Below are 24,128 nucleotides of genomic sequence, written 5' to 3' on the forward strand. Positions count from 1 at the left end.
GGAAATCCACCCTTACGCGTTTTTCAAAGCTACGGCTACGTACACGTACGTAAAATTCTAAATCCTTATACATCTTATTTTTGAAAAAGTAAGTGAATAAATCAAAGGAACTCAGTTTTCTGCATATTTTAGTATGCATTAGTTGACCTAGATGTTAAATGATAAAAATTTAAAAGCATTTAAAATTTTCCGTACGTGTACGTGCGTATAAAAAACGCGTAAGTGGAAAACAGCCTTTAGATTTACGTAACTTCTATGATAGATTATGTATAATTTTTGACAGGCGCTAATCTTTTACAGGGAACTGTTTGTAGATGCCAATTTTAGAGATTTCATGTGAAATAAAGGATTATTTGGTACAAAAATGCATTAGATTTCGGCTTAAAAGGATGGTACAAATGAGAAGATATACATAGACTCATAGCATCTTCGGGGATCCTCACGGAGATATATATCTTACAGATCAAAAGGGTGTTTATTCATGGACTGATGATGCTTTCATAGCTAACTAGCCTAAGTTAGACCGCTGTGAAAGTGTTGATTAATTTTATTCGGTAAAAAGACTAAAAAGAACAAAAAATTGTTTTAACAAAGTTTTTAGTTGTTTTAACCAATTAGAATTAAGAGGTAATTAATTTTAAATCGTTTACTGTTTTTACAGTGTATCAATGTATAGCTATAGGCAGCTATCGACACTGCCACTTAACATTACCACTTGCCTGTTAAAGACTGCAGAGGCAGACAGAAGTTTAATAATTTTTTATAAAACACGATTCACAATGGCCTACTGTCGGTGGCGTGACGGGGGGGGAGTTCAGTGTGTCAAATTAAGAGGGGGTAGGCTGGTAGCGCGAGTTTTAGAAGCCTGGCCTTTCCGGTCGCGTATCGCCACTGATTAGGGAGATTTAGCACGAGGACGTGAACGTCAAAGACGACGTGAAAATGGCGAATAAATGGCGTGATGTGCCCAAATATGGACATGCCACGCCATTTACTCGCCATTTTCACGTCGTATTTGACGTTCACGTCCTCGTGCTAAATCTCCCTATTGGAGAACGTCTAAACCACCGAGAATAAAAAACAAATTATCATTTGAGAGCCTCATTAATTGTTGTTCAAATGGTTCGGCTTGTTCAAATGACTTTTTTGAGAGAATTTCCACTGAAAAATTGCTTCTGGTGACTAGGTGTTCACCATTGAACTGGTGTTCACCAGTTGTGTAAATACTAGTAGCGCTCTCTGTGGTGTTCTAATTCTTGTATTACGAATTTAATATTACGTCATTCCCAGACCGTCGTCGAAAAAATAAATTAAATTTTTAATGAAAATATGGCCGAACTAACTTTGACTCTTTCACAACATACTAAAGATGTAAACTGTTGTGCATTTTCTCCCAACAGCCGGATCTTGGTATCAGGATCTAGCGATAAGACTGTGAGATTATGGGACATTTGTACAGAAGGTAAAGAGTTAGACGATTCACCGCTGCAAGGACATAGTTATCACGTTTGTGCTTGTGCATTCTCTCCTTTTGGCACTCTCTTAGCCACTGCTTCGACTGACTGCACAGTATGGTTGTGGGATACGAAGACATATCAGAAAATCACAACATTTGAAGGACATCGTGGCGCTGTAAGGGCATGTGTGTTTTCTCCAGATTCCTTGCTCCTCGCTTCGGGCTCTGCTGATGAAACTATTTGTTTATGGAGTACAAAAACCAAGAACCTTGTTCGACGTATCGAAGGCTTTGAAAGCAATGTTATGGCGTGTTGTTTCACACCAGATAATTTGTATATTCTTGCTGGGGTCAGTAATGCTGAAATAAGTTTATGGGATATACAAAGTGGTATCTGTAAAGCTTTCAATAAAGAAGCCAATGATATGGGTGTGAATACGTGTTGTTTCTCTCCAACATTTGGTTCTGCAGGTAATTAAATATTTATATTGAAGACCTATGAAAGTTGAATTCAATGCAACTAGTGGGAAAAAGTCTTGTCCAAGTTAATTGTCAAAAGAGATATTTGACTTTCTCATGGTGCCTTCATGTTTGTCTCCTCTCCAACTGAGCCCCTAATATCTTGAATGATTGTTTTCCAATTCATTGCTTCTATGGCACTATTAGTTGATTAGTGATTGATGAAACCAACTGTATTGGTCTTTTTTAAGTTCCGTGCAACACAGATACCAGTGGTAGTTCGCCACACTTCTTACTTGTTACTGGTGGAGGAGATAATTTGGTTAAACTATGGAACATCTTCACTGCCTCAGGTTATAGTCAAGACCTAATTGATTTACATTGCTTGATTGTAAATATACTGCTAGCTAGTATACCTATGGAAAAATGTATTAACTAGTTGTAACAACCTTGTTTAATGATTGATCAAGACTTAAAGTACTGAACAATGTGATAAAACATCATTGTTACAATCTTTATTATCATGCAGCCTTAATTGTACCTATAGTGGAAAAATGCATTTAATTAATTTTTACGTTTCTTTGCATACAGTACTTGCCTTTCTTCACTTGTACAGTACATATAAGAAGATCAAAACAATTCATGTTAAAGTTTACTGTAAAGTAACTGAAATTATATTTTCATCCTGACAGCATATTCAGATAAATGCCATATTGGATACAGGTCAACTTTGGCTGCACATGAAGCTCCAGTTTGGCAATGTAATTTCTCTAGCAATGGCAAACTGCTGGCCTCATGGTAATGTGATTTAATCATTTTATGTTGTAAATACATTTTGAAGATACTGTACCAGCAATAATAACCACTAAATTATTTTGATATTACATTTTAGCTCAGGGGATAAGACTGTTATAATTTGGGATCCAGTAAGTGTGAAGTTATTCTGCATGATTTCTCTTCCTTGTGGTACAAGCAAATTCTGTATTTTTTACTTTTATTTCAACTTTTTGTTTTGCTTTTTAGATTAAAGGGACAGCATTACATAGACTTTTTGCACATTCAAGGTAATTGAAAATAACTAAAAAACTTGTTTATTACCCTAAAAAGTTCAACAGAAAGAACGGAACACCAGCCCTGTATATATATATATATATATATATATATATATATATATATATATATATATATATATATATATACACATGCATATTTACTGTTTTAGATATGTGACATGCTGTGCCTTCTCGCCAGATGGTAAATATTTAGCCAGTGGTTCAAATGATAGAACTGTCAAAGTCTGGACTCTTAAACTATCAAATACTTCAAGTAAGTTACAACATCTCCTGACGTTTGCTGACTAGCTTAAAATATGTAAAAAGTATCCAGTCATTTCCAGTTTAGAATATAATTTTTTCGATAGGGTAGAACAAATGACTTTTCGGAGAGTCTACATTTCAGTTTTACCTCCCTAGTTGGTTTGCTTCATTGCTCATCGCAAAATATTGAAACCAATAGTGTGTGTATATATATATATATATATATATATATATATAAATATATATATATTAATATATATATATATATATAGTTAATTTTGTTGCTAAATTTAAGCTGGGCTTATTGATGGTGGAAACATGTTACAGAATCCAACTGCGAAGAATGATATTCTTTTACCACAATCTTCAGAACAAAAGGTACTAGTTAACAAAAGCCACCTAATTAAAATTTTGGTCCATTACCAAATCTAAATTTGCAGACAATTAAAGTTATGTTCCAAGCCATCGAAAACTGAGTCTGATGTAAACGAGTCTTCACGTTGATTTTTAAGGTTGCTTTGAAAAAAATGACGTCATGGACATTGGATGAAGTGTGTAACTGGCTGAGTAATCTTAATCTTGACCAATATTGTCAAAGCTTTCGTGAAAATGCAATTGATGGAACAGAATTGTTTAATATAAATGCGGAGGTTTTAGCGAATGACTTGTGTATTGGTATGTTTTATATCCACATCACTTTGTTCAATACTGTGACTAGTTTTGTGAAGGCATTCAGTTGATGTTTTTTTCCTTCTGTGAAGAATGTTAAGACCTTACAATGACATTTCTAGGACCTGTTGGCCATCGGAACAAAATTTTGAGAAGTGTAAAAGAAGTTAAAAAGAAAGAAATTGAAGATAGTATTCCAGATGAATTTTTGTGTCCAATAACTAGAGAGTTGATGACTGACCCAGTTATTGCTGCAGGTACCTTCGTATACAATATTACAATATATGCACTCGCACAATCTTCTGCATAATTTTTGACAAACCATGCATACCCCTTTCCCAGCTCGAGCACTTGTTCAAATTGTTTACTACCCACTACAACAACATACACTATAATTTAGCTAAATTATTTTTTGGAAATAATTCAAATATATAAGAACGAATGTTTCCTTTAGACGGTCATTCTTACGAACGTGAAGCTATTCAGTCATGGATGTTATCAGGAAAGTTAACGAGTCCTATGACAAACACGCCAATGAAACATTCCAACCTTATTCCAAACACTACTCTTAAGAGTGTTATTTCTAGATATTTTAGTACAGGAAACGTTATAACATGAGAGCTGTATTGCAGTTAAACTAATTATTACCGTTATGGTAACTTAGAATTTTGGTAACTCGTTTATAGAGACATACAGGTCCGGTAAATACCACAAAGTTTTTAAAAAAACTTATCAACCTATTTCTTATTGATCAAATCAACATAATTGTTATTGATGAGCATATTTTCTATGTATCCCAATATTTCTACGCTCAAAGACTCAACAAATTTTCTATGTAGCCCAACATTTTTACCATTTCTATTTCAAAACCGCGAGAAGGAGAATCTCAGAATCTGTTCCTTTAAAGGGTTTCTCTTCGTGATTGGGACGTTGAGCTCCAAAAACTGATGTCCAAAACTTTGTAGTTCGGAAGGGTGTATTGGGATTAACTTTGATAAACGTACGACATTGATGTTCGTATATACGATAATTTGAACTGAAAGCCTTTAACTAATCACAGTTTCGGCTATTGACATTTGTTCTTATATATGCATGGATTTAAGTATAGTATATATAATTTTGAACCTAGAAACACCGTACAGTACATGGTACTCCAGCGTGATCATATGCACTTGGGATGTTTCAAAAATTCTGGAAAGCGAGAGACTTTCGGAAGCCAACATCCCTCGTGCATGGATAACGTAATCCTGCACGGAAAACCATTTGGTATTCCTTTTTTAGTAAATTATTAAAAGCCTTTAGCAGGCCCTTAAAAGAGGTAAATATAAAGCACACTCAGACATAGCCATATAGGTAATCTAGACACTATATATACATGCAAACCTTTATACCTATTACAGTAAACTATTGTGGTGCATATAATCATGCCGGTTTACTTTGATGGAGCGCCCCAAATTGACTTCAATACATCAACCTGCTTTCCCTTAGTGCTAAAAAGGTTGATCCATGCAGGTATTTCACATGATCCTAAGGAAATGACGAGCAAAAACGGTTATAGTTTTCTCTAAATATTTAATGGACTTGGCGCGTGGAAAGCTAGCGTCTTAATTAAGTACCGCAGGTTGAGCATTTCATTTCTTTTCTTGAAATGTGCTCCTCGTGCAAGTTATCTGATTACTGGCATGAAATTGTAACAATTTTTAAAAAATGTAAACATGTTAAATAATGTAACATAGGAATCTAATTGTGAATCAAATGTATTTCCAAGAAACTTAGAAATACTATATCTTTACATTTGCAGAGTTTTTCATTATATATAATAACCATAAAGAAAATCAGTTTGATAAAAATCTGTTTCTATTCCATCTGCCGTTAGGTGAGATGTGTATATGTAAGTTACTAGCTACTATAGACCGTGCGAGGACTGGAGTTTTAATGCTAATAGATCAGATTTCGAATTAGAAGTCATGCACCACATTTATAATTTTGTTTTGTCAATTATGCAATGTCTATTGCGATCAACATTTCAATGAATAATCAACGTAAACGTCGGTAATATTTCCTAAACATCGGTCATGAAAGCTTTCCTTTGTCTGTTATTTTCTGAGATTTTCTTAGTATGGCGTTCGATTGGCATTGAATTAAAACGTTGGATAGTTTTTCCACGAACACAGTCGGAGACTCGAGGAAGACATTCTGAAGATCTTGTACGAACCACCTTAAATCGTGGTTGTTGAAAAACATCACGTGTCATTTGCCGTGCCCCTATTAACTTGTTTTGTCGGTCGTCAGGCTCCGATTTCGTTGTCTTTGGTTCTTCTACAGAGGCTCCTCCAGCGTTTTTGGTTTTTTCCATTGTTTTGCTCTGGTCTTGATTTTGCAGGCTTGTAGTTTCAGTTGGCTGCTTTTGTGTTGGACTAAATGTTTCTGACTCACTGAGTTGCTCCAATTCAGACCAGTATCCCGAACTTCGCGGAGAATAAAGGGAACTTCTTGGTGAATTTGTGGAGTACTTTATTTGGTACAAGGAACTGGGGCGTTTTCTTCTCTCGATTGCTGGTGGTCTCATTTGCCAGACATGTCCTTGACTAGAGAGATCAGGACACGATGGCCATGCTTTAGGGCAGCATTCCTTTTGTTTCTCACAATCTTGTGAAGGATCTGGTGAAGATTTTGGACTGTCGTGATCGAGATCATCAATGGAACTACTCAAGGATCTCTGTTCTGGAGTACTATCGTGCAAAGCTGACATGAAAGTCTCGCTAGAAACATCTAGAAAAAAGTTTGGTTTTGGGTGATTTGCCGAATGGACATATGTGGGCAATAGGTTATGAAACTGGTCGTCATATACAGTGTAATAAGCCTGTGTAGTAACCCTGTGTAGTAACCCAGGATAACCTGAAAATTTAAATTTATGTACAATTTGTGGAACCTATTCCGTCTTTTACTCTACATTAATTACAAATTTTAGCATGCAGTTATGTAAACCGTCTTCTTTGATCTTTGCTATCTTACCTGAACATATGCTTCCAGTTCTTGTTCTGTCATTCAATATTTCCAATGAGCGATATTTTCGTATCGTTTCTTCCATGTTATAACCTGCAAACAATGATAAAATGCTTGGATTAATCCCGTTAAAACCCCGACAGCGTGGACGGAAGCTAAAATGCATAATTGATATGAAATCAAAACTAAAATACACTTATAAATAAAAACCTACCTTTTGAACTGGGGTCGTAACTGTATAAAGTTTTTAAGTAACTATCTATTGGAAGAAGAGAGAGTTAGAATTCAGCATATAAGTATAAGTTACTTATTTTTATGAACATTTGGTTATATATAGTGAAAAACAGTTTGTTTTTGTCGTATTGTATATAATATACATAAACAACCTGTACGAGTTTGAACAAGACCTGGGAGTTCTTTTACACAGCAAATGCAACAGTATTTTTCTTTATTTTACCTTTCCTAAACATGCCAGTGAAGGTTGTTGCCGCGGTGTCCGACAGAAGTCGCTGATAACGAGCAAAACCAGTCTCTCCAACTTCAAGTAATTTTTCATGACTCATTGTCCTAGCTCGTTCCCGTCGCTGAGGAAGTTCTAAACAAATTTTAAAAGGAATTTGGTAACAGATGCAGCAATATGCTACAATCAAAATTGCCAATTCATAGATTATTTATTGTGCTCGAATTTCGACTGAGCTATTTTGAAAGAAATTATTGATAAACTTTATATAGGCGAATATTCATCTGGCTGGGTGCAGTTCGGCCAGTAATGAGCCCCATTAATTAACACTGAAGAAAAAAAGTCGAAATGCATGTGTCTCGTTTTAAAGATTGTCATAAATATCTTGAGCATATTCTTGATATCATGAAGTAACTATCTTTATCGTAGATCAAAACATTGCCAGCCTTCAGGAAGATTATATCATGCAGGTATATCAGGTAATTTATGAGTAAATATTTGCATTATATTTAAAATATCAAACGTCGAGTGGAATGCGTGTAAATTGTTTATTTTATTTTCCAAACTATAGTGCATGTGATGGACCATTCTATCACTTGTCTTGTCTCCTACTTAAATTTTTCCGGTTTGTCCAGAATTTTTATTTGGCCTAAAAACAACTCGGATGAATTACGTTGCGGGGCACATGACAAAAGTGGCTGCCAGTGCCCGATATGCCGCATGCGTGACCATCATCACAAGATCAGGCCTTGCGAAATAGCGATATTTTTATTTTGATAGCCGGAAGTAGGAATAAAAGGACGAGTTTAGGGCAATCTCGCAAATACTTTGTGGTGTTTATTGCAAAGGTGTTGATTCCAAACCACAAAATACCATCTCAATTCGTTACGTCAATCATGGCGTCATCCACGGCACTGATGTAGGGTCTCATTGGATTAATATAAAAGCGGTAAAAACATAGGAACATAGGATGGAAGCATTTTAAACAGGAAAATATAATCGAATGCAATGATCTTGCAACTTATATGACAAATCATGACATTGTTTTTCGTGTGAATATTAATGTATATTGTATGCAAAATATGTAGCTAAAGAAACATGTTTGATTTTTCAATAATTTGGCAAATATAATATCCGGTAATTTTCCCTCCCTGGTTTTAATCCTTTCAAAATCCTCTATATTGTTCCCATTGCACGATATTTACCTATCCTAAGTCTTCATGAATCTAATCTATCGTTGAATAAAAGAATGAAATCTTCTTATGATCCCAATGGAATGGAGAGGAATTCTTTCAACCAAGCTCGCATGCCCTCATGTCCATGATCATGATTGATTGATTCTGCACAGAATTTAAATTTCTTAATCAAGGAATTAAGACTGGCAAAAGGCATGTTATGTTTCAAAAACTCTACACTTGTAGGCGCGCATGTTGAACAAGTTTAGTCAATTATCTTCTTGCAGTTTCGTTTCGTCTCGAGCGCTGCCTGTGTAAGCGCTGCCTTTGATACAGATCATCAACCGAATATTTGATCTAGTTGTGCAGCTAGCACAAACGGGCCAGGTAAAACTGACCGCCATTGATAAAGACATTGTTCCTGACATAGCGAATGCAACATATTTATAGGTCGATATATGTACTGTATATATGTGTGATTTGATTGTCCAAATCTACAACCTTTAGTTGCGGATTCAAACTCAGTTTAGTTATACGAGTGTTATTTTTGAAATTCTACCCAGGATTATACATATATGGGACGGTCTTCGATAAACTGAAATAGTATATTTTAAACCGTTGTTAACAGCTTTACAAATGAAGTAATTTTTTCTATCTCCGTATATTATAGAAATATGCAGACGAACACAAAAAAGGATCAACCCAAAGTTCTGCAGTATATGCCTAACCTCTAACTGCATGAAATTTGTAATATTACAATTGGCATGCATAATAATTCAATGCCATTTCCCAAACACAGATATGATATACATATATAGTGGAAGCTAATTCAAGCTTTTCTATTTTTGGTCAACGCCAAATAGCTATGGGTTTCCTGACTCGTCCCTATACCCATGCAGTATCCGATCCGGCATTCCTATAGCAACTTATACAGCAAGGGCAAATTCATCACTGGACAAAGTCAAAGATGGATACATTGTTTTGGCGCCATGCATATAACTACAAAGACAATTACAATTTCGGTCAGACGCATATTAATAACAAAGAAATAATATTAATTGTCCTTATACTTAGGTTACTAGAAAATGGGTCTAAAAAAGGTTTTAAAAATCTTTTACAGTTTGTCAGAATATTTCTTCAAAATTGGAATCGCCGATAAAGACGGCTTCATTTAGGAGACGATGATTCCCAGTGATTTGGCTAAGGTTTTAAAACGGGGCAAGTTGGTAAGGACACTGATACCATATTTTAAGAGACTTACTTGTACAGACAGGACAAGGATTGTCCTTAAAAAGACACGAATAACATCTTGGATGACCACATGTATCGATTAACCTTCTTTTGCTTGTGTCGTTGTATCTTTCATTGCATTCGGGACAAATGATAAACTTTGGCGACTCCATAACTTTACAGCATTTTCTTTCATTCAAAATAGTCCACGTCTTCACTATTTTCGCCTGTTCATGCCAGGTCTAGACTGTGATACGTACTGATCACTTTCTATCAAGTTGGTGGGGTTGCATTAAGGTCGCATGATCAGAGTGGCTACCGGTTTCTCCAGTTTACCTTGCCGGCCTCTGAGTGTTCAAAGTTTGGCTCGTGTGTTTTCAACCTGCGTGACGTCAAGAGCTTAGTGATTTGCTTTGAATAAATAAATCATTGGGAATATTTTATTTTCTTGCGTGCATGCCTCCAAAACTCACCACATTGTCAACTCTTCTGCTCTGTCTGTACATTATCCATGTTCAAAACCAGTTAATAAAGAGAGCTTGATTTGGAAATATTTTATTAAAAATTCATGTCGTTAAATTTTGAGGAATTTATAGCATTCAAAACGCCTCAACAACAATCACGCTCTGGGATTAACTTGTTTTGCTAATATATGAAACAATTCAATTCAGTTTATGCAAAAGAAAAACTAATTTATCTTCTTCATTCATATCGAAGATAAATAATTTCTGTCTCTATATTATTGCTCCGAATACAATCATATATATATCTCGTTATATTCTCCACATAGAGTTGCATTCATTTCATGTTTCCACTACTACTCATTTCAGTGATTCGACTAGAGTTGTCCTTCAAAAACAGATGATGGATTTTTCTTAATTTGCTGTGAACTTGAAATATTCAAAATGTGGTGCAAGCTAGGTTCTTAACAAACGGGGTAATATCCTCCAATGCATCTGACAAAGGACTTACAATTTGGTCCTAATGCATTATTGTCCTTCCAAAGTCTCGCCAAATGCAAGACTTGATAGTTTGACTTATTAATGACAGAAAAGCTTACTTAGTTAAGCAATACCAAAATAATTTTTTCCCACGGTGGCGATACTTGGTATCCAAATTCATTAATCTCACATGTAACATTTGATGGTCAAATGATTCATGTTCATTGTGACCTATGTATAATGACATTATTTTTCTCGAGAGTCGTGTTCAGCGAAGAAGGGCTAACCCGTAAATCCGGGCAGAAAAAACAGACAAAAAGTTTGGTTCTTTGGGTTGCGTCACTGAGGTTGGGTCACAGACAAAAAGCGTGGTTCTTTTGGGTTGGCTCACCGCACTGAGCGTTTTCGATTGTATGCCAAACGACTCACAGCTAAAGATTGGATGCTCCCAATATCTTCCCAGGTAAAATTGTAATTGTAAAAATTTTATGCAAAGACTGTATAAGGAGACCGGAGACGGAATACCTGGAGTATGCGTTCGAAGTACAATTAAGAAAGATCATGCATGTACTGAGCTAGTAAAGCACACTGGTCTCGTGGAAAATTGAGCAATTTGTCAGGACGTTTCAGAAACTCAATGTTTTTCAACTTCATCACCTTTTCCCAATTATTGGACACGTATACGTAATTCTTTTGCCAACGACATTCGCGTTTGCAGGCAAATGTGGCTGTATTTTCATTGTCAGTGTTAGGAATAACTTTAAAGATTTATGATTTTATGCTTGATGTCCTTATTACTAGTTGTCTTGTTGTTGTTGTTGTTGCTATTGTGCAATACAACATAAAAGTTTTTCCTTTTCAGTAGCATGGCCATATGGATGCGTTACCATCTTAAAGTGAGTCGTCTTTTTATTCCACGACCTTGATCCTTTACTGGATGGTCTTCAGTGGCAGTGCAGAACTGGCAGTGAAGATCTGGCAGTGAAACACAGAATGGACACATGGTCTCTATGCTTTGATCACAGTAGCATTTAAGCACCAAGAACTCTCATGCATGAGATGTCACTGCTTGATAATTCGATGAAAGGGAACTTCGTTTAGTTTCTTCGTCTGTAAATAGGGAGGATAGGACTTCCAGTCGTGAATGGTTATTGGTTATTTTCGGGAGGGGTGGCTGCAGCTTCCCAGACCGCTCTCTAAAAACACCTCCAAAAACTCAGTCGCGAAAGCTGGCACTGTTGCACAAGACGCCTTGTACAACGGTTTCCGCTAAACCCTGAGACTGATTTTTGTGCCTGGCTATAAAGAAATTTTCAATGTAATTAAGAGTTATTACTATTCAAACCTGTACATCAAAGGAAGTTTCGGGGCGTATATTATTACTATCACTTGGTGATTAAGTAATTAGTGAAAATTGAGACAAAAGTTACCAATGAGAATGGCCGAAAACACAAAGTGTGCAGGTGTGTACGTCTTGTCATATATTGTATTAATATGAAGTATATATGAATATTTATGTTTTATGATAAATTAAGAAAGTGCAAGCCCAATATATATTTGGTTGTCAACTTGTCATTTATTAAAAAAACTTCTTCTTTCATACAAACTACAATGATATAAAAAAGCCTCAGCATGGGGTTCACTTTAACTTAGCTCTAGATTTTTCGTGCCTTCGGAAATTTGGTTTATGATTAAAAGTTCCAAGATTAAAGCATCTAATGTCATCGTTGTCTCTGAAAATTTCCTATAAGGGCAAACAGCTGTGTGTGTATATGACGAACTATTTATTCCCTCTTATATTCCTTCCTATTTAATTGCACTGCCGCATTTCTCCACCAATAAGAACGCTCGTTTGATTTGGACAACAATAGACATATTTAGAGATTATTATTTATGCAAGAACGCCATATACATTATTACTTTAATGTATGTCTGACTCCGATTTTAACCTTTCAACTCATCAAAGCCTGGTGTGTGCTGGCTTATAGTTTCTTTGAAACAAAGGCAGAAAAATTTCATCATATTGTAGAGGATCGATCGTCGAGAGTGTTGTACATTTGTCATAAACACTGGTCGAAGCCCTGCGCTTTTGTACTGCCAGTTCGTAGTAATACGTGTAACTCACGGCTCGGATAAAACTATATATACCTATATAGTTGGTATTGTGTCTTCAAACAGACAGCTTCAGTTTGAGCGATGAATGCAAAGAAAACCAGCGTTCCTGTGACTCAGGTCAAAAGCAATTTTCTTCCAGTTCCTAGTATTCAGTTGGTAATTGTGTGCGTTTCACTTGCTGTTGCTTTAACAATGTCGGCGTTGATCATTTTTGTCGATGTTGCTTCCCCATCTCTCGCCGATATCTTTTTATCGCCAAAGTATTTTCCCCTGGGACAAGGTCTGCAGTTACGTAGCCGTCGTTGGACAAAATCGAAGTTCGAATGTGATAAACATTGCGCGTTAAACGATGACAATTTCCGACGATTTGGTGGGGTACAATGTGGACGTGCAGTGTGGCAAAGCACAGCCGATCATGGCGAAGGCGATAGATATGTTAGCCGTATCGATACCTTATACAAACTGTTTGAAAATTCATCGGCAGCTGTGGGATATTTTACAAATTATTGGACAGGTAGACTGGACGATTCTCAAGCACTGCCGTTAGACCATTACTTTGATGCAACAAACGTCTCTCCACAAGCAGGAGGGAATTATAGAGCTTATAGATGGGATCCTGTTGCAAAGCCTGCATCTGGAGAAACACAGCATTCAAGACGACAAGCGAGGCATATACATTATATATTTGTGTAAGTATAATTGAAATTGTATTAAAAACTTTTCCAATTGGCCTGTTTTTAATACAATACAAAAGATCTGTTAATGAATGATACAGGGAAACTCTTTTACTGAGTGATCAATGAATTTAATATTGTCATTAATATGCATCACACACAACAATTATTAGAACAGAATTTTATTGTTATATTCCAAATTTATGTAAGTTTAATGAAAGCTAGGTACATGTGTGACTCCATGTTCTTATACACGGTTTATATCAAGTTTTGGGCTACTGGACCAATTTTTAGATTTTTTAATGATTAATTTAAAATTCCAAAAATAAAGGCGATCAAGATAAAGTATATTACAGACCCCTTGCCTTTTGTGATTTTTCTGGTAAAAATGGATTAAGAACAATAATGCATACTCTCCTAGGTATTTAGCCTGTTACCAAAATAAAAAACAAGAAGGCAAAGGGTATATGGGATTTGGAGAGGTGTTGTAATTTTCACGTTACTTGACACCACACTAAGAAAAATGATAATATGAGCATATGGTCCAAAAAAGTTAGTCCCCAATGATTATGCCAAGCAAAAAAGACATGTATTCTAGCTTGCTTTATGCTGAAGAATAGAGTCATCAATACTAAAAATATGAAAAAACAGTTATTATAACATGATCATAATACCCTAGGCCAATAATATTGCTCATACAGGGAGAGTAGTCAATATTAGTCTGTGCAACTTACAAATTTGTTAAATCACAACACTAGTGAATATTTTTTGAAACCAGTAAATTGATCTGCATATTGTCAGTTCATAGGATTGACAAACATAGCACATTGAAAGATTTAATGATTGATTGACATTCCGGCTTATGTCTAAGATTATGAGTTAATATGATACTTGCTTGGATTGTTGTTCCAACTAAAAGTCAATTTAATGGTTTTAATCCAAGTATTTTCAGCAAAGTTTGAACCCTTTTTACATTAATGTTTCAATTTATCTCCACTAGCAACACTGGCCATTAATCTGATAGTCTAGTAATAGATTGCATTGATCAGTTTGATCTTCAGGCAATGGTCTTGATCTGCTATCTTTGAGCAGAGTACTTCTTCTAGTCCATAGAGGGGCTTGTTTTGATTCTATCATCGAATAATGTGATAGATCATAGAATAGCTTGGCTTCTCCCTCCCCATGTATTATTAGGCATTTATTAAAAGGCATCTTGTCCAGTTCCTTAGGTTTTTTTATTTCTCTTGGAAACATTTTGGTGTTTCTAGTCATAATTATTATGTTAGTTGCATGTCCTCATTTTCTGATGGTAGCATTTGTCATAGAATCATTACTGCACTGTACAAAAAGCATTTTGTGTTGTGCTGACTGAATGCTCTCTACTGCATTGTGAGGGATTTATTCAAGAAATCTTTATCAGTATGCTTTAAACTAAGGTGTTTAATTTCAGGAGATTCAGCCATTGATTAGGTTGTATGAGTAATGTTGTGGATTGAAACATCAGAATCTGAGAAAAACTCATTATAAAGGCCCACATGCAGTGCTCGCATTATCTTTTTCTAGAACAAGAGTTTCATTTTTAGTTGTTATCTTGAGATGTTTATTGTAAACCTGCATAAATATACTGTCAGATTTTTTTTTCTATACCTCTTATCACAACATGAAGTCAGCACTGCACAAATACTTGTGAAAAACAAGTCTATCTAACACTCACTGTAACGAAGACAAACAAGAAAAAAATGAATTAAAACCAATTGCGAACGAATATCCTAAAATTTTCCAAGACGTCGACCAAAAACGAGTCCTGTGGAAGAAAGATAATACCATAAAAATATTGTTTGATGTTAAATAGGGGTAAAATATAAAGAAGCATATGTTTCGTTGCTTCAGGGCATGCAGCAAGCACGATAAACGAAACAGATTTTCGATCAAGAATATATTATGTTAGCTCGTTATCTTAGATGTGGGAGGAACTGTCAATCATAATCTAAACTCCCTTGCCTGTGAGTGTGCGTATGTAATTGGACACTACTGTATATATCTATAGCATGTTTTGATTGTATATTCCCCGCTACCGACTTCAAGAGCTCGTACTTATAAAATATTTCAACCAGGAAGACTACAATGTGTGTCTCCCTCACAAAACGTTTACTGTAATAACTTTTTAATTTATTTTTAGGTACAGGATATTTTTTCTTAATTCTAAAAAATTGTTTAACGCCAGTTGATTGTGCCAGTTTAATTGGGTTTACCACATGACGCAAATGCAAATGTTTGCATAGCATCACATGGCAGCCATGATTGATTGAGTTAACGTATTGTTGGTAATGCATTCTGGTCATCAGGACTACAATCCTGATGCCTAAGAACGATCCAACATAACTATAGCTCGGGATACGGAGGATCTGTCCCATACGGATCTGGTAATATTTTGCGGCAAAACCGCCTCCATATACTAGACAGAAAGAAATCATCTGACCTGAAATATCTAATTTTTTAATAGGCAAGGTCGTGTTTTCGCTCGCCTCCTTGTGCAAGGGTTTAACAACAGTCATGATCAACGCCTGGCAGTGGATTTTGCAGGAAGGTTTGTGCCAATATTTCAATGCACTTCTGTAACGCAGTGGATACGCAAACTTTTGTATCCCCGCGCATGTCGTATTATCCATTTTAGTCCAGCATTATTGTGACAAGTCAATGAAATGATAGCTAACTTTCTAGGTCAGTTGTTCAACCCTTAGCCTGATTTAACGCAATTTTTCCATTGATTTTTTTATTCGCTTGAATTGTTTATATGTAATTGAGTAGGAACATCAGTGCCGAAGCACACAAACCAAAACAAAAGAATAAAATATAACCCAGGATTGACGCGAACCTAGCTTTGAACAAGGGGCTCCTAGAAAATGATCCGCATGCATGCATGGGATCCTCCATTATCCCTCCTTACCTCTTATCTTTCTTTTATTAGGTTGGCTGGTACTATGGCTGGACTTATTGAAAAACATGAACCATCATCAATTAGGAAGTTTTTGCTGTCTGTTCAACGTGGTATTCGCTATGTGATCAGGTCCACACCAGGAATTTTTGTGCAAAAGTGTACGTTGATATTTGAATTTTTTTAAAAAGAAATCTTGATAGAACGGTACAAAACGTGTTTGATACGCGGAACTTTTCCATGTTAAGTCTAAAGTCAATTCTGATCATCATACTTTATTTCAATACATCATTATACCTTGATGTGTTAACGACGCTAAAAATGGAAAATTGATGGGAATAACATTAGTGATTATTTTTTCAACCCTCAATTTGGCTTTTCACAGAGGAAGGTGCATGACTCTTGGGGGTAGGGGTGGGTGTATTCCCACAGGAGGTGCGCCACAGTTCCAGTGAATGTGTGCATACCTCCACATGTTTTTTGGGGGTACTTTTGGAGTGGCTTTTTTGCAATTTCTTCTGTATTTCGTAGTGTCAACAGCCCTACACATATTGTCGTGTTGTTGCTCGAGTATCCTCAATAGTACTTGGTCATCTTGGCACAGATGGTTTCTTTCGCAGTTAAAATATCTGTGGAGACATGTAACAGGTACTGGTGTCTTAAATTTTTTTTTGCTCTGTCAAGCTTTGCTCAAAAGGTCACTTAATGGGGCGTATAATCAAAAGTTTAGTGCAAAAGTTTGAAATTGCAATTTTTCAGGTTCATCAATCCGGGATCTTCACTTTCTTGGTGTGGCTGTTGCGGTTCTGTTGGTGCATAAAGTACAACTGTTGTTGTCTGTAAGTGTGTGTACACATGTAGTTGTTGCACTGTAGACTTTGGCGATGCTTTGCCATAAGAGAGTACCTTCATCTTCATTATGCCTTTAGTGTGTTTTTAGTCGGTCATGCGGTCACAAATGACTCTCTTTTCATTTATTTTAAATAGCATTATGATGAGATGAGTTTCAGTCATATCAAATGTCGAAGTATGGTTACAACTGCCGTTGAGAATAATCGACGACAACAGTTGATTGGCCAGGACTTTGATTCTGAATTTTAAATATATTGTTGAGTTGTAGTTGAACGGTTGAATAACCAAGTCGCTGTTACTATTTAATGATTAATAAAGAAACGCCTTTGGCTTTATGAATAGCCTAAGAATATAGGCTACTTCACGAAAAGTGATTTCGTCCATTATATTGCTCGCAGCGCGGTTCTATGACGTGGAAATCATGCAAATCTATTATTTCAATGATATATAATTCAAAATATCTTTAACATGCCGTATTCATGTTTCAATGCCAAGTGTTCAACCGCCTAATCTTTTATAGTTCTCGCATCAAGCATCTGCATGGCTCTGAACGCTTTCAGCCATGTTTTTTCACCCAAACTTATATTTAAAACACAAAGTATGCATGCAAGCTAGCCATTTTTGGAACAACTTAGATTGCCAGGGTTTGTTTCCTATCTTTTCATCGAACTGAAGGAACCAGTGACAGAAATTGATCTAAAGTAAAACAACTTTTTATTTATAAATAGAATCGTTGATAATATAGATTGCCTATCTTCTTCGTCAGTGTATCTACGTATAGCTATCACTATTATGTGAAAATCAATAGAATTATCCAAAGTTGTTAAATGATGCTTTTAAAAGACGCATGCATATGTCATCAACTTCTTGTAGAAGAGGAGCAACGAAATCTTTTCAAACACTTGGTGAGACAGCATAGTTTACCATGAGGCTTAGAAATACTTGATGTTTCTGAAAGATCAATTGGAAACAATTCTTAATGTTGATACGACGTGAATCTTTGTCAAATACCTGATTGTAAACACGCCAATCATCCTCAGTCTCTGGACATGTGTAACCCTTTGTCTGTATCTTTTGAATTTCAGTCTATTCATGATTTGCAATATAGAGTATTACAAAGATTATCACTGCAGTCAAACTATTGCTATATAGGATTACCATGTGTCGCTTTTATTGTAGAATCTTCACAGGGTCCTTTTTCCTAAGACAGTATAGGAGAAAAGTCAGAAAACTGTGTAAGCAATGCGTGGAAATATGAAATTTCACAATTTGTTATGTGCTGATAACGATGTATATCTACCCCATTCTTCATTGTTAGTTATATATATGCTCAATAATAGTCATTATGCTGGGTAATTATAATTGGGATGTAAACATGTGTTTTTCTCTTCAGCTATCATCTAACATGTTATGAAGCATACAGGAGATAAAAAAAGGATAGCGTAAAAAAGTTATTGAGATTGATAAGAAAATCAGATTTACCTCCAAAGATATTTCAACAAAATCATCAGGATTGATTTCTTGCACCTGATTCTCCTGATTACAGGAACTGACAATATCTTTCGTTATACTTTCTTGTAATTCGTCCTCCAGATATTGCTTTAGTTCATAATCTGTAATATCTTTATGCAAAACCTGACTTGACTGAGGAAAAGTGTTTGGAGCATAATTCACTTTATCTTCATGAGATAAGTTGTGTTTTACATAAATTTCATCACTGCTAGTGATACTTGTAACATGAGTTCGGCATGGCGTGCTATTTTTTACGACCCTCTCCGAGTTCATATTATTTGAAGGATGGTATACCGCGGCAGACTTATATTGATTTGTTGTTCTCTCATCACGTATGACCCTACGTTTGATCTTTGTTGATGTGTTTCCTTCACTAATATCGTCTTCTTTTTTTGAAACATGTTCAGCCGATTTTTCTTTCCTAGTCATCGTAGTTTGATTGGCTTGTGTATCATTTGTCGAACCTCTGTTTGTCAGTTTTTTACTGTAACTTAAGTAACTTATTTTGCTTTTCATTATAATAGACCTTTCATTTATATACATGTCAAGCGAAATATTTTTACTCGGGGTGTGTCGGTCTTCTTCTATATGTTCTTTTAAACTGGAGTCTTCTGCTGTTGAAAAATTTTTTTCAAGATTTGCATCTAATGCAACTTCATGGTCACTGGTCTGGTGCAAAGTGAAATCGTTTGTATTCGTACTACAGTGATGTTGTATTGTCTCTTCATTTGCCTTCTCTGGGCTATTTGAGGCTTGAACAGCATGTTTCTCAAGTATATTTTCATCTTTCATCACTTCCGTATTTTGTGTCGATGGATTTCTACCAAAATCTTTGGTGTACATAACTTTAACATGAATCCCTTGTATTTCTGATTGTATTGTATTCTGCCATGTTGATTCCGACTTATTTCTAGATCTAGATGTTGCACTCCGTAGCTGTTTAGCTCTCTGGTGCTTCTTCATATCCTGCAGAGGTTTACCATTCCCCTCAGGGTTTCCTGTTGAAGTATTTTGTTCAGCCTTTGCGTCTTGAATCATATTTTTAAAAAAACCGACGGAATAACCTTTTAGTCCGCTGTAGCTATAAGTAATATAGATTTAAACGCCTGCATGCATGATAGATGCATGTTATATAATCCTGTTATTCTCCTAATGGTTGCTTTCTTTCGTATTCATATGTACATATTGAGCCGATGTGAGCCAATTATAGCCACCCTCTTTTGTATGACCAACCAATCAATGCTTAAAATTGCACCAAAAAGGTGATGCAGTGGTGCGAGGCTAGTTCGGAAAATCAATTTTCACAATGCTCATGCAAGATTGCAATTTTACCGTTCAAGAAGTTCACGAAAGAAGCACTTCATGCTGAAACTCTTTAAATGCTTAGTCTATATGTTAAGTCTATATTGTAGCTGTGTTTTTGATCAAAATGTGCTATTTTTATTTGTCAGGAAGGCCTCATTCAATGTAATTATTTTCGTCTGCATATATTAGTGTCTATACAATGACATGCATAAATTTCTCACTGCATGGCTGTCTCGGATAAATACCAATCGATGTATAAGGACATGATAATCAACCCGGATTCCAATGATTATATAATTACATATTTTTGAAAAATTACAACATAGAAAACCCAGTTGAAGAACATTGTCATATATATGTGACGGGTCAACCGGTCAGGAACGGAGAGGGGGTGGGGGGGGGGGGGGGGGGAGGAAAAAGTGAGGGCGGCCTTTAGACCGTATCGCAACAAAGTCCCTCGTATTTGTGGGAATGTAATTTCATGGCACAAGCGCCGAAGTTATTAAAAGTCTTTGTATATTGTCTTAAGTATCATTACTACATTAGCCTAAAACCAGCTATCTTATATCTCGCTAAAGATCATTTGCCATTTTTTCGCTAGCGTAGCGCCATCGGAGACATAGCTACGTGCCAAATTTGGGATGATTTTAAACTCAAACGCCGGGAATATGCTTCATGATTCTACTCAATATATCGAACTGAATGTACTTTGCCTATTTTCTAACTACGTAATTTGTTGTTTGTCAAGGGCCCGTGGTATACATAAGTCATATATAAGCTGTCATAAGCATGCAGATTATTCATTTATATAGGGAGTAAAGTGAAAACAAATTATATAGAAATTAAAGAAAAAAAAATTAAGGAAATTACAGCTTGAAACAAAGCAGTGAAACTTTAAAATGATATCGATAAAAAAACATCGGCTTTCTTTGTTCAAAACTTTTTTTTAGAAAATTAAATTATATTAAACGGTATATTCATGAGTCCGATGTGTTATTATCAAGACTTTTTTTCAAAAAAAATTTAAGTACAACAATTTCAATATCAGGGATGCTGCATTTTCGCAGAATTTCTCAATAAATTAGTTTTCTTGCATGCATGCATATTGTACCATTATACTCACTATACATATTGTACTCATTTTACATTATTCTTAATCCGAAATACTTTCATTTTATTTCATCTACATACAGTACGTGGGCCACGAGATGATGGAAAACCTCCTGACTGCATGGGTAGGCCATATTATTTTAATAAAACACTCACTATTATATCATGACAGGAGGTGATTAAGAAGCAGCCGCTTTTTTAACTCCAATTATTAGACCGCTGGGTTTTATATAACCATCGCCCATTAGGCAACAAACAAAACAAACTTAGCTACCTAAAACACGGAGGAATCATCGACTGAAATCAAGCTAAAATGCATGCAGGACTGCATGTGACGCACTCCAATTTACTGCATGATTTCAAAATGAAGTGACATTAAAACAAGGAGGTTATGTTGAACAGCAGCTACAATTAAATCATACTGATCATTTTGAACAGCGTCTAAACCACTGTTGTAGTTTATACAAACTTTTATTTATCTTCATTCATATAATCATCCGTTTTCCATACGGTTAACAGGTTCACACTAAAATATATATTTTTTATGCTAACAATAAACAAGCTACTACTTCTTTGATGTTTAATTATTTTTATAAATAAAACTTTCAGTTTCAAGGTACAAATTTAAAACAAGCACGCAAATGATAATTGTGTAGACTATATATTTCTTGTCATTGAGAGCTTCGCATCACGATTTGAAAAGATTTTTCGACCTAAAAGGTCCAACAACTTGGTGTTTGTCTTGGTCAGCTTAATTTTACCAGATATTCTGCAGATACAGAGGAATCATTCTTTTTGTTTTTGCAATGTTCTAATTATTTTCATTTCCTGACTATTCGAATTGAGTTGTCAGCTGCATGCTGACAAGTTTATTACTTTATAGTTTATGACTTGTCCGACAGTCGATCGTATACTTCTTTGGGTTAGAAAACATCGAGATATTTTGTTTAGACTTGTTTATTTGTCATGACTCGGTATGCGTGTTTACTATACATATGCTAGCTAAAGATAAACACATGCAGTTTTGTCAATTCTTAATTAAGGTTAGCCCAATTTCTTCGTTGCGTCTATTTTGTTATCGTTTTAGAATGTTTTGTCCTTCCGCAAATTCACACAGGTGTAAATTAAAATGTAATGACCCCCTACACTAGGATGATGAGATCTTTAACTGCCTGTCCCAGCATGATATATGTTTGAAACTGTATAAATGATCAGGATTTTCAGGCTAAAAGTATCCTTATATCCTTGTTGGAGAAGTTACAGTTTCGTCGTACTTGGAAGATAACCCAAAGAAAGGTAACTATGATGAAATGATTTAGCCGTCATATTTAGAAATTAGGCATATCGAATTATTGTAGCATTCACGCATGAGTTTTCTGTATTTTGGTTTAGTAGTCTTCAAAAATTCTTGACGATTTCACGGCACGAACATTGTGCAGAAAAACATACAATCCCCATGCCGTGAACGATTGCAAAAAAGATGATGCAGTTGCATCTTCGGCAGAATGAGGATACAATGATTTACACTCTTCTAAAACAGGCAGGGAAAGAACACAGGATTTTTGTACCTTGTTATACTCTCGTTACAATGGTGCTGGGATGTATAGTGGGATTAGTATTATACAGCTTTACATGCATTTTGTTACAAACCCAATAGCTTTTAACATTTATTGAGAATCGGTTTTTGAAAAGATTAAAATGTTCCCCCGGAATTAATAATTTAAATTTCTTGAGTTTCTTAGTTTCAGATTTTGTTTTCTTTAGTATATAATCCATAATTTATAGACCTTCATAAAAAGTATGTGTAGTAACGTAGTTTGCGGACAGAGCATGTTTCTGATTGGCCGAGAAATATCCCTTTTCATTACAAACATCGGTTTTTAATGCAAACTTCATATCCATAAGCATAAAATTCTTAAGGATTGTAAGAAAAGGACTTAAGGTCACCAGAATTAATTTGTCCAACACAAGAGAACACTTAGCCTTTAAAAAAATATCTTCCGTTAGTTAGCCGACAGATTTTGTCTACCGACATGCATGAATGAGAGATAATGTTGTAAATATTGAAATTCATTTAGCAATGAAAATATTCTTGTGCCTTGTTTTGATCATCGTCTCCGCGTGTGGTGAACGAACAAAACGTCAGTCATGGAGAAATGGGTTGTGGGGAAGAGAATATGCAGTGGATAACGCGAAAAGAAAAGACATGGCGGCCGTTTCAAGTCTTCTTGAAGGCGGGCAGGCAAACTCACATTTCAATCAAGAAAGAGGTAGCGAATCTAGACAGGATGATCGACTTAATCTCAGAAATGAAGTTCTCGATTCTCAGATGCCGCTTCCGCAGGTGATTGGACAAGAACGGAGCAGGTTCGAATTTTTACGGTATCCAAAACAAGGACAAGAATCACGAAAAGAGTAAAGGGACCCTCGAATCCTCGGTACGCGCCATGCAAAGATAAACATGATAGTAAATTTATTTATGTACATATAAAATAACAGTGTGTGTCTCATATCAGTAATAACGGTTGGTTACCATAAAAGGAAAACCTCAAGTGAGCAAGTGATGATATAATCTAAGTTGACAAATTAAATATAACATGTGAAATATAGTAAAATGAAATAATTAAAATCAGAAATAAAATATTTAACTAAAACATTGAGTATAAGACTAAGAATGCTATTATAGAAAGTCAAACTGAGACTTATTTTTTGAAATTCAAATGGTATGATAAATCTATCAAACCAATAAGCATAATGCCGGGGGGCCTGGTGTGGACCATGCATTATTTTGATTTAATATATGGCCTAATAATCTCGGGTATAATGATTATCCATTGTCTTTTATGCGTTCCGCTAAGAAACAAGATGTTTGGAACAGACCCCTAACAAAAGAATGAATGAATTAATTTCGTT

The 24,128-nt window shown here is 35.5% G+C and overlaps 4 protein-coding genes across 4 annotated transcripts; 2 read left to right on the forward strand and 2 right to left on the reverse strand.

Moving 5' to 3' along the window:
- Positions 1–1,286: 1,286 nt before the first annotated feature.
- Positions 1,287–4,891, forward strand: LOC114517090 (WD repeat, SAM and U-box domain-containing protein 1-like). Its single transcript, XM_028536738.1, has 10 exons — positions 1,287–1,927; positions 2,167–2,268; positions 2,608–2,713; positions 2,808–2,841; positions 2,939–2,979; positions 3,138–3,241; positions 3,527–3,609; positions 3,744–3,906; positions 4,023–4,157; positions 4,355–4,891. Exons 1-10 carry the CDS (start codon positions 1,330–1,332, stop codon positions 4,516–4,518), a joined length of 1,530 nt encoding a protein of 509 aa, XP_028392539.1. The 5' UTR covers positions 1,287–1,329; the 3' UTR covers positions 4,519–4,891.
- Positions 4,892–5,860: 969 nt separating this feature from the next.
- Positions 5,861–10,279, reverse strand: LOC114517100. Its single transcript, XM_028536750.1, has 6 exons — positions 10,245–10,279; positions 9,803–10,153; positions 7,364–7,501; positions 7,121–7,165; positions 6,916–6,999; positions 5,861–6,672 (listed from the first exon to the last, which is right to left on the reverse strand). Exons 2-6 carry the CDS (start codon positions 9,942–9,944, stop codon positions 5,963–5,965), a joined length of 1,119 nt encoding a protein of 372 aa, XP_028392551.1. The 5' UTR covers positions 9,945–10,153; positions 10,245–10,279; the 3' UTR covers positions 5,861–5,962.
- A 2,344-nt stretch (positions 10,280–12,623) lies between these two features.
- Positions 12,624–17,644, forward strand: LOC114517198. Its single transcript, XM_028536860.1, has 6 exons — positions 12,624–13,516; positions 16,005–16,088; positions 16,470–16,597; positions 16,968–17,084; positions 17,196–17,275; positions 17,424–17,644. The coding sequence occupies exons 1-6, from the start codon at positions 12,909–12,911 to the stop codon at positions 17,535–17,537; spliced, it is 1,131 nt and encodes a 376-aa protein (XP_028392661.1). The 5' UTR covers positions 12,624–12,908; the 3' UTR covers positions 17,538–17,644.
- A 788-nt stretch (positions 17,645–18,432) lies between these two features.
- Positions 18,433–19,865, reverse strand: LOC114518693. Its single transcript, XM_028538699.1, has 2 exons — positions 18,771–19,865; positions 18,433–18,489 (listed from the first exon to the last, which is right to left on the reverse strand). The coding sequence occupies exons 1-2, from the start codon at positions 19,836–19,838 to the stop codon at positions 18,433–18,435; spliced, it is 1,125 nt and encodes a 374-aa protein (XP_028394500.1). The 5' UTR covers positions 19,839–19,865.
- Positions 19,866–24,128: the final 4,263 nt, after the last annotated feature.

Source organism: Dendronephthya gigantea, unplaced genomic scaffold (assembly GCF_004324835.1).
Source record: "Dendronephthya gigantea isolate DGI-Jeju-01 unplaced genomic scaffold, DenGig_1.0 000000F, whole genome shotgun sequence".
NCBI classification, from domain to species: Eukaryota; Metazoa; Cnidaria; class Anthozoa; order Malacalcyonacea; family Nephtheidae; genus Dendronephthya; species Dendronephthya gigantea.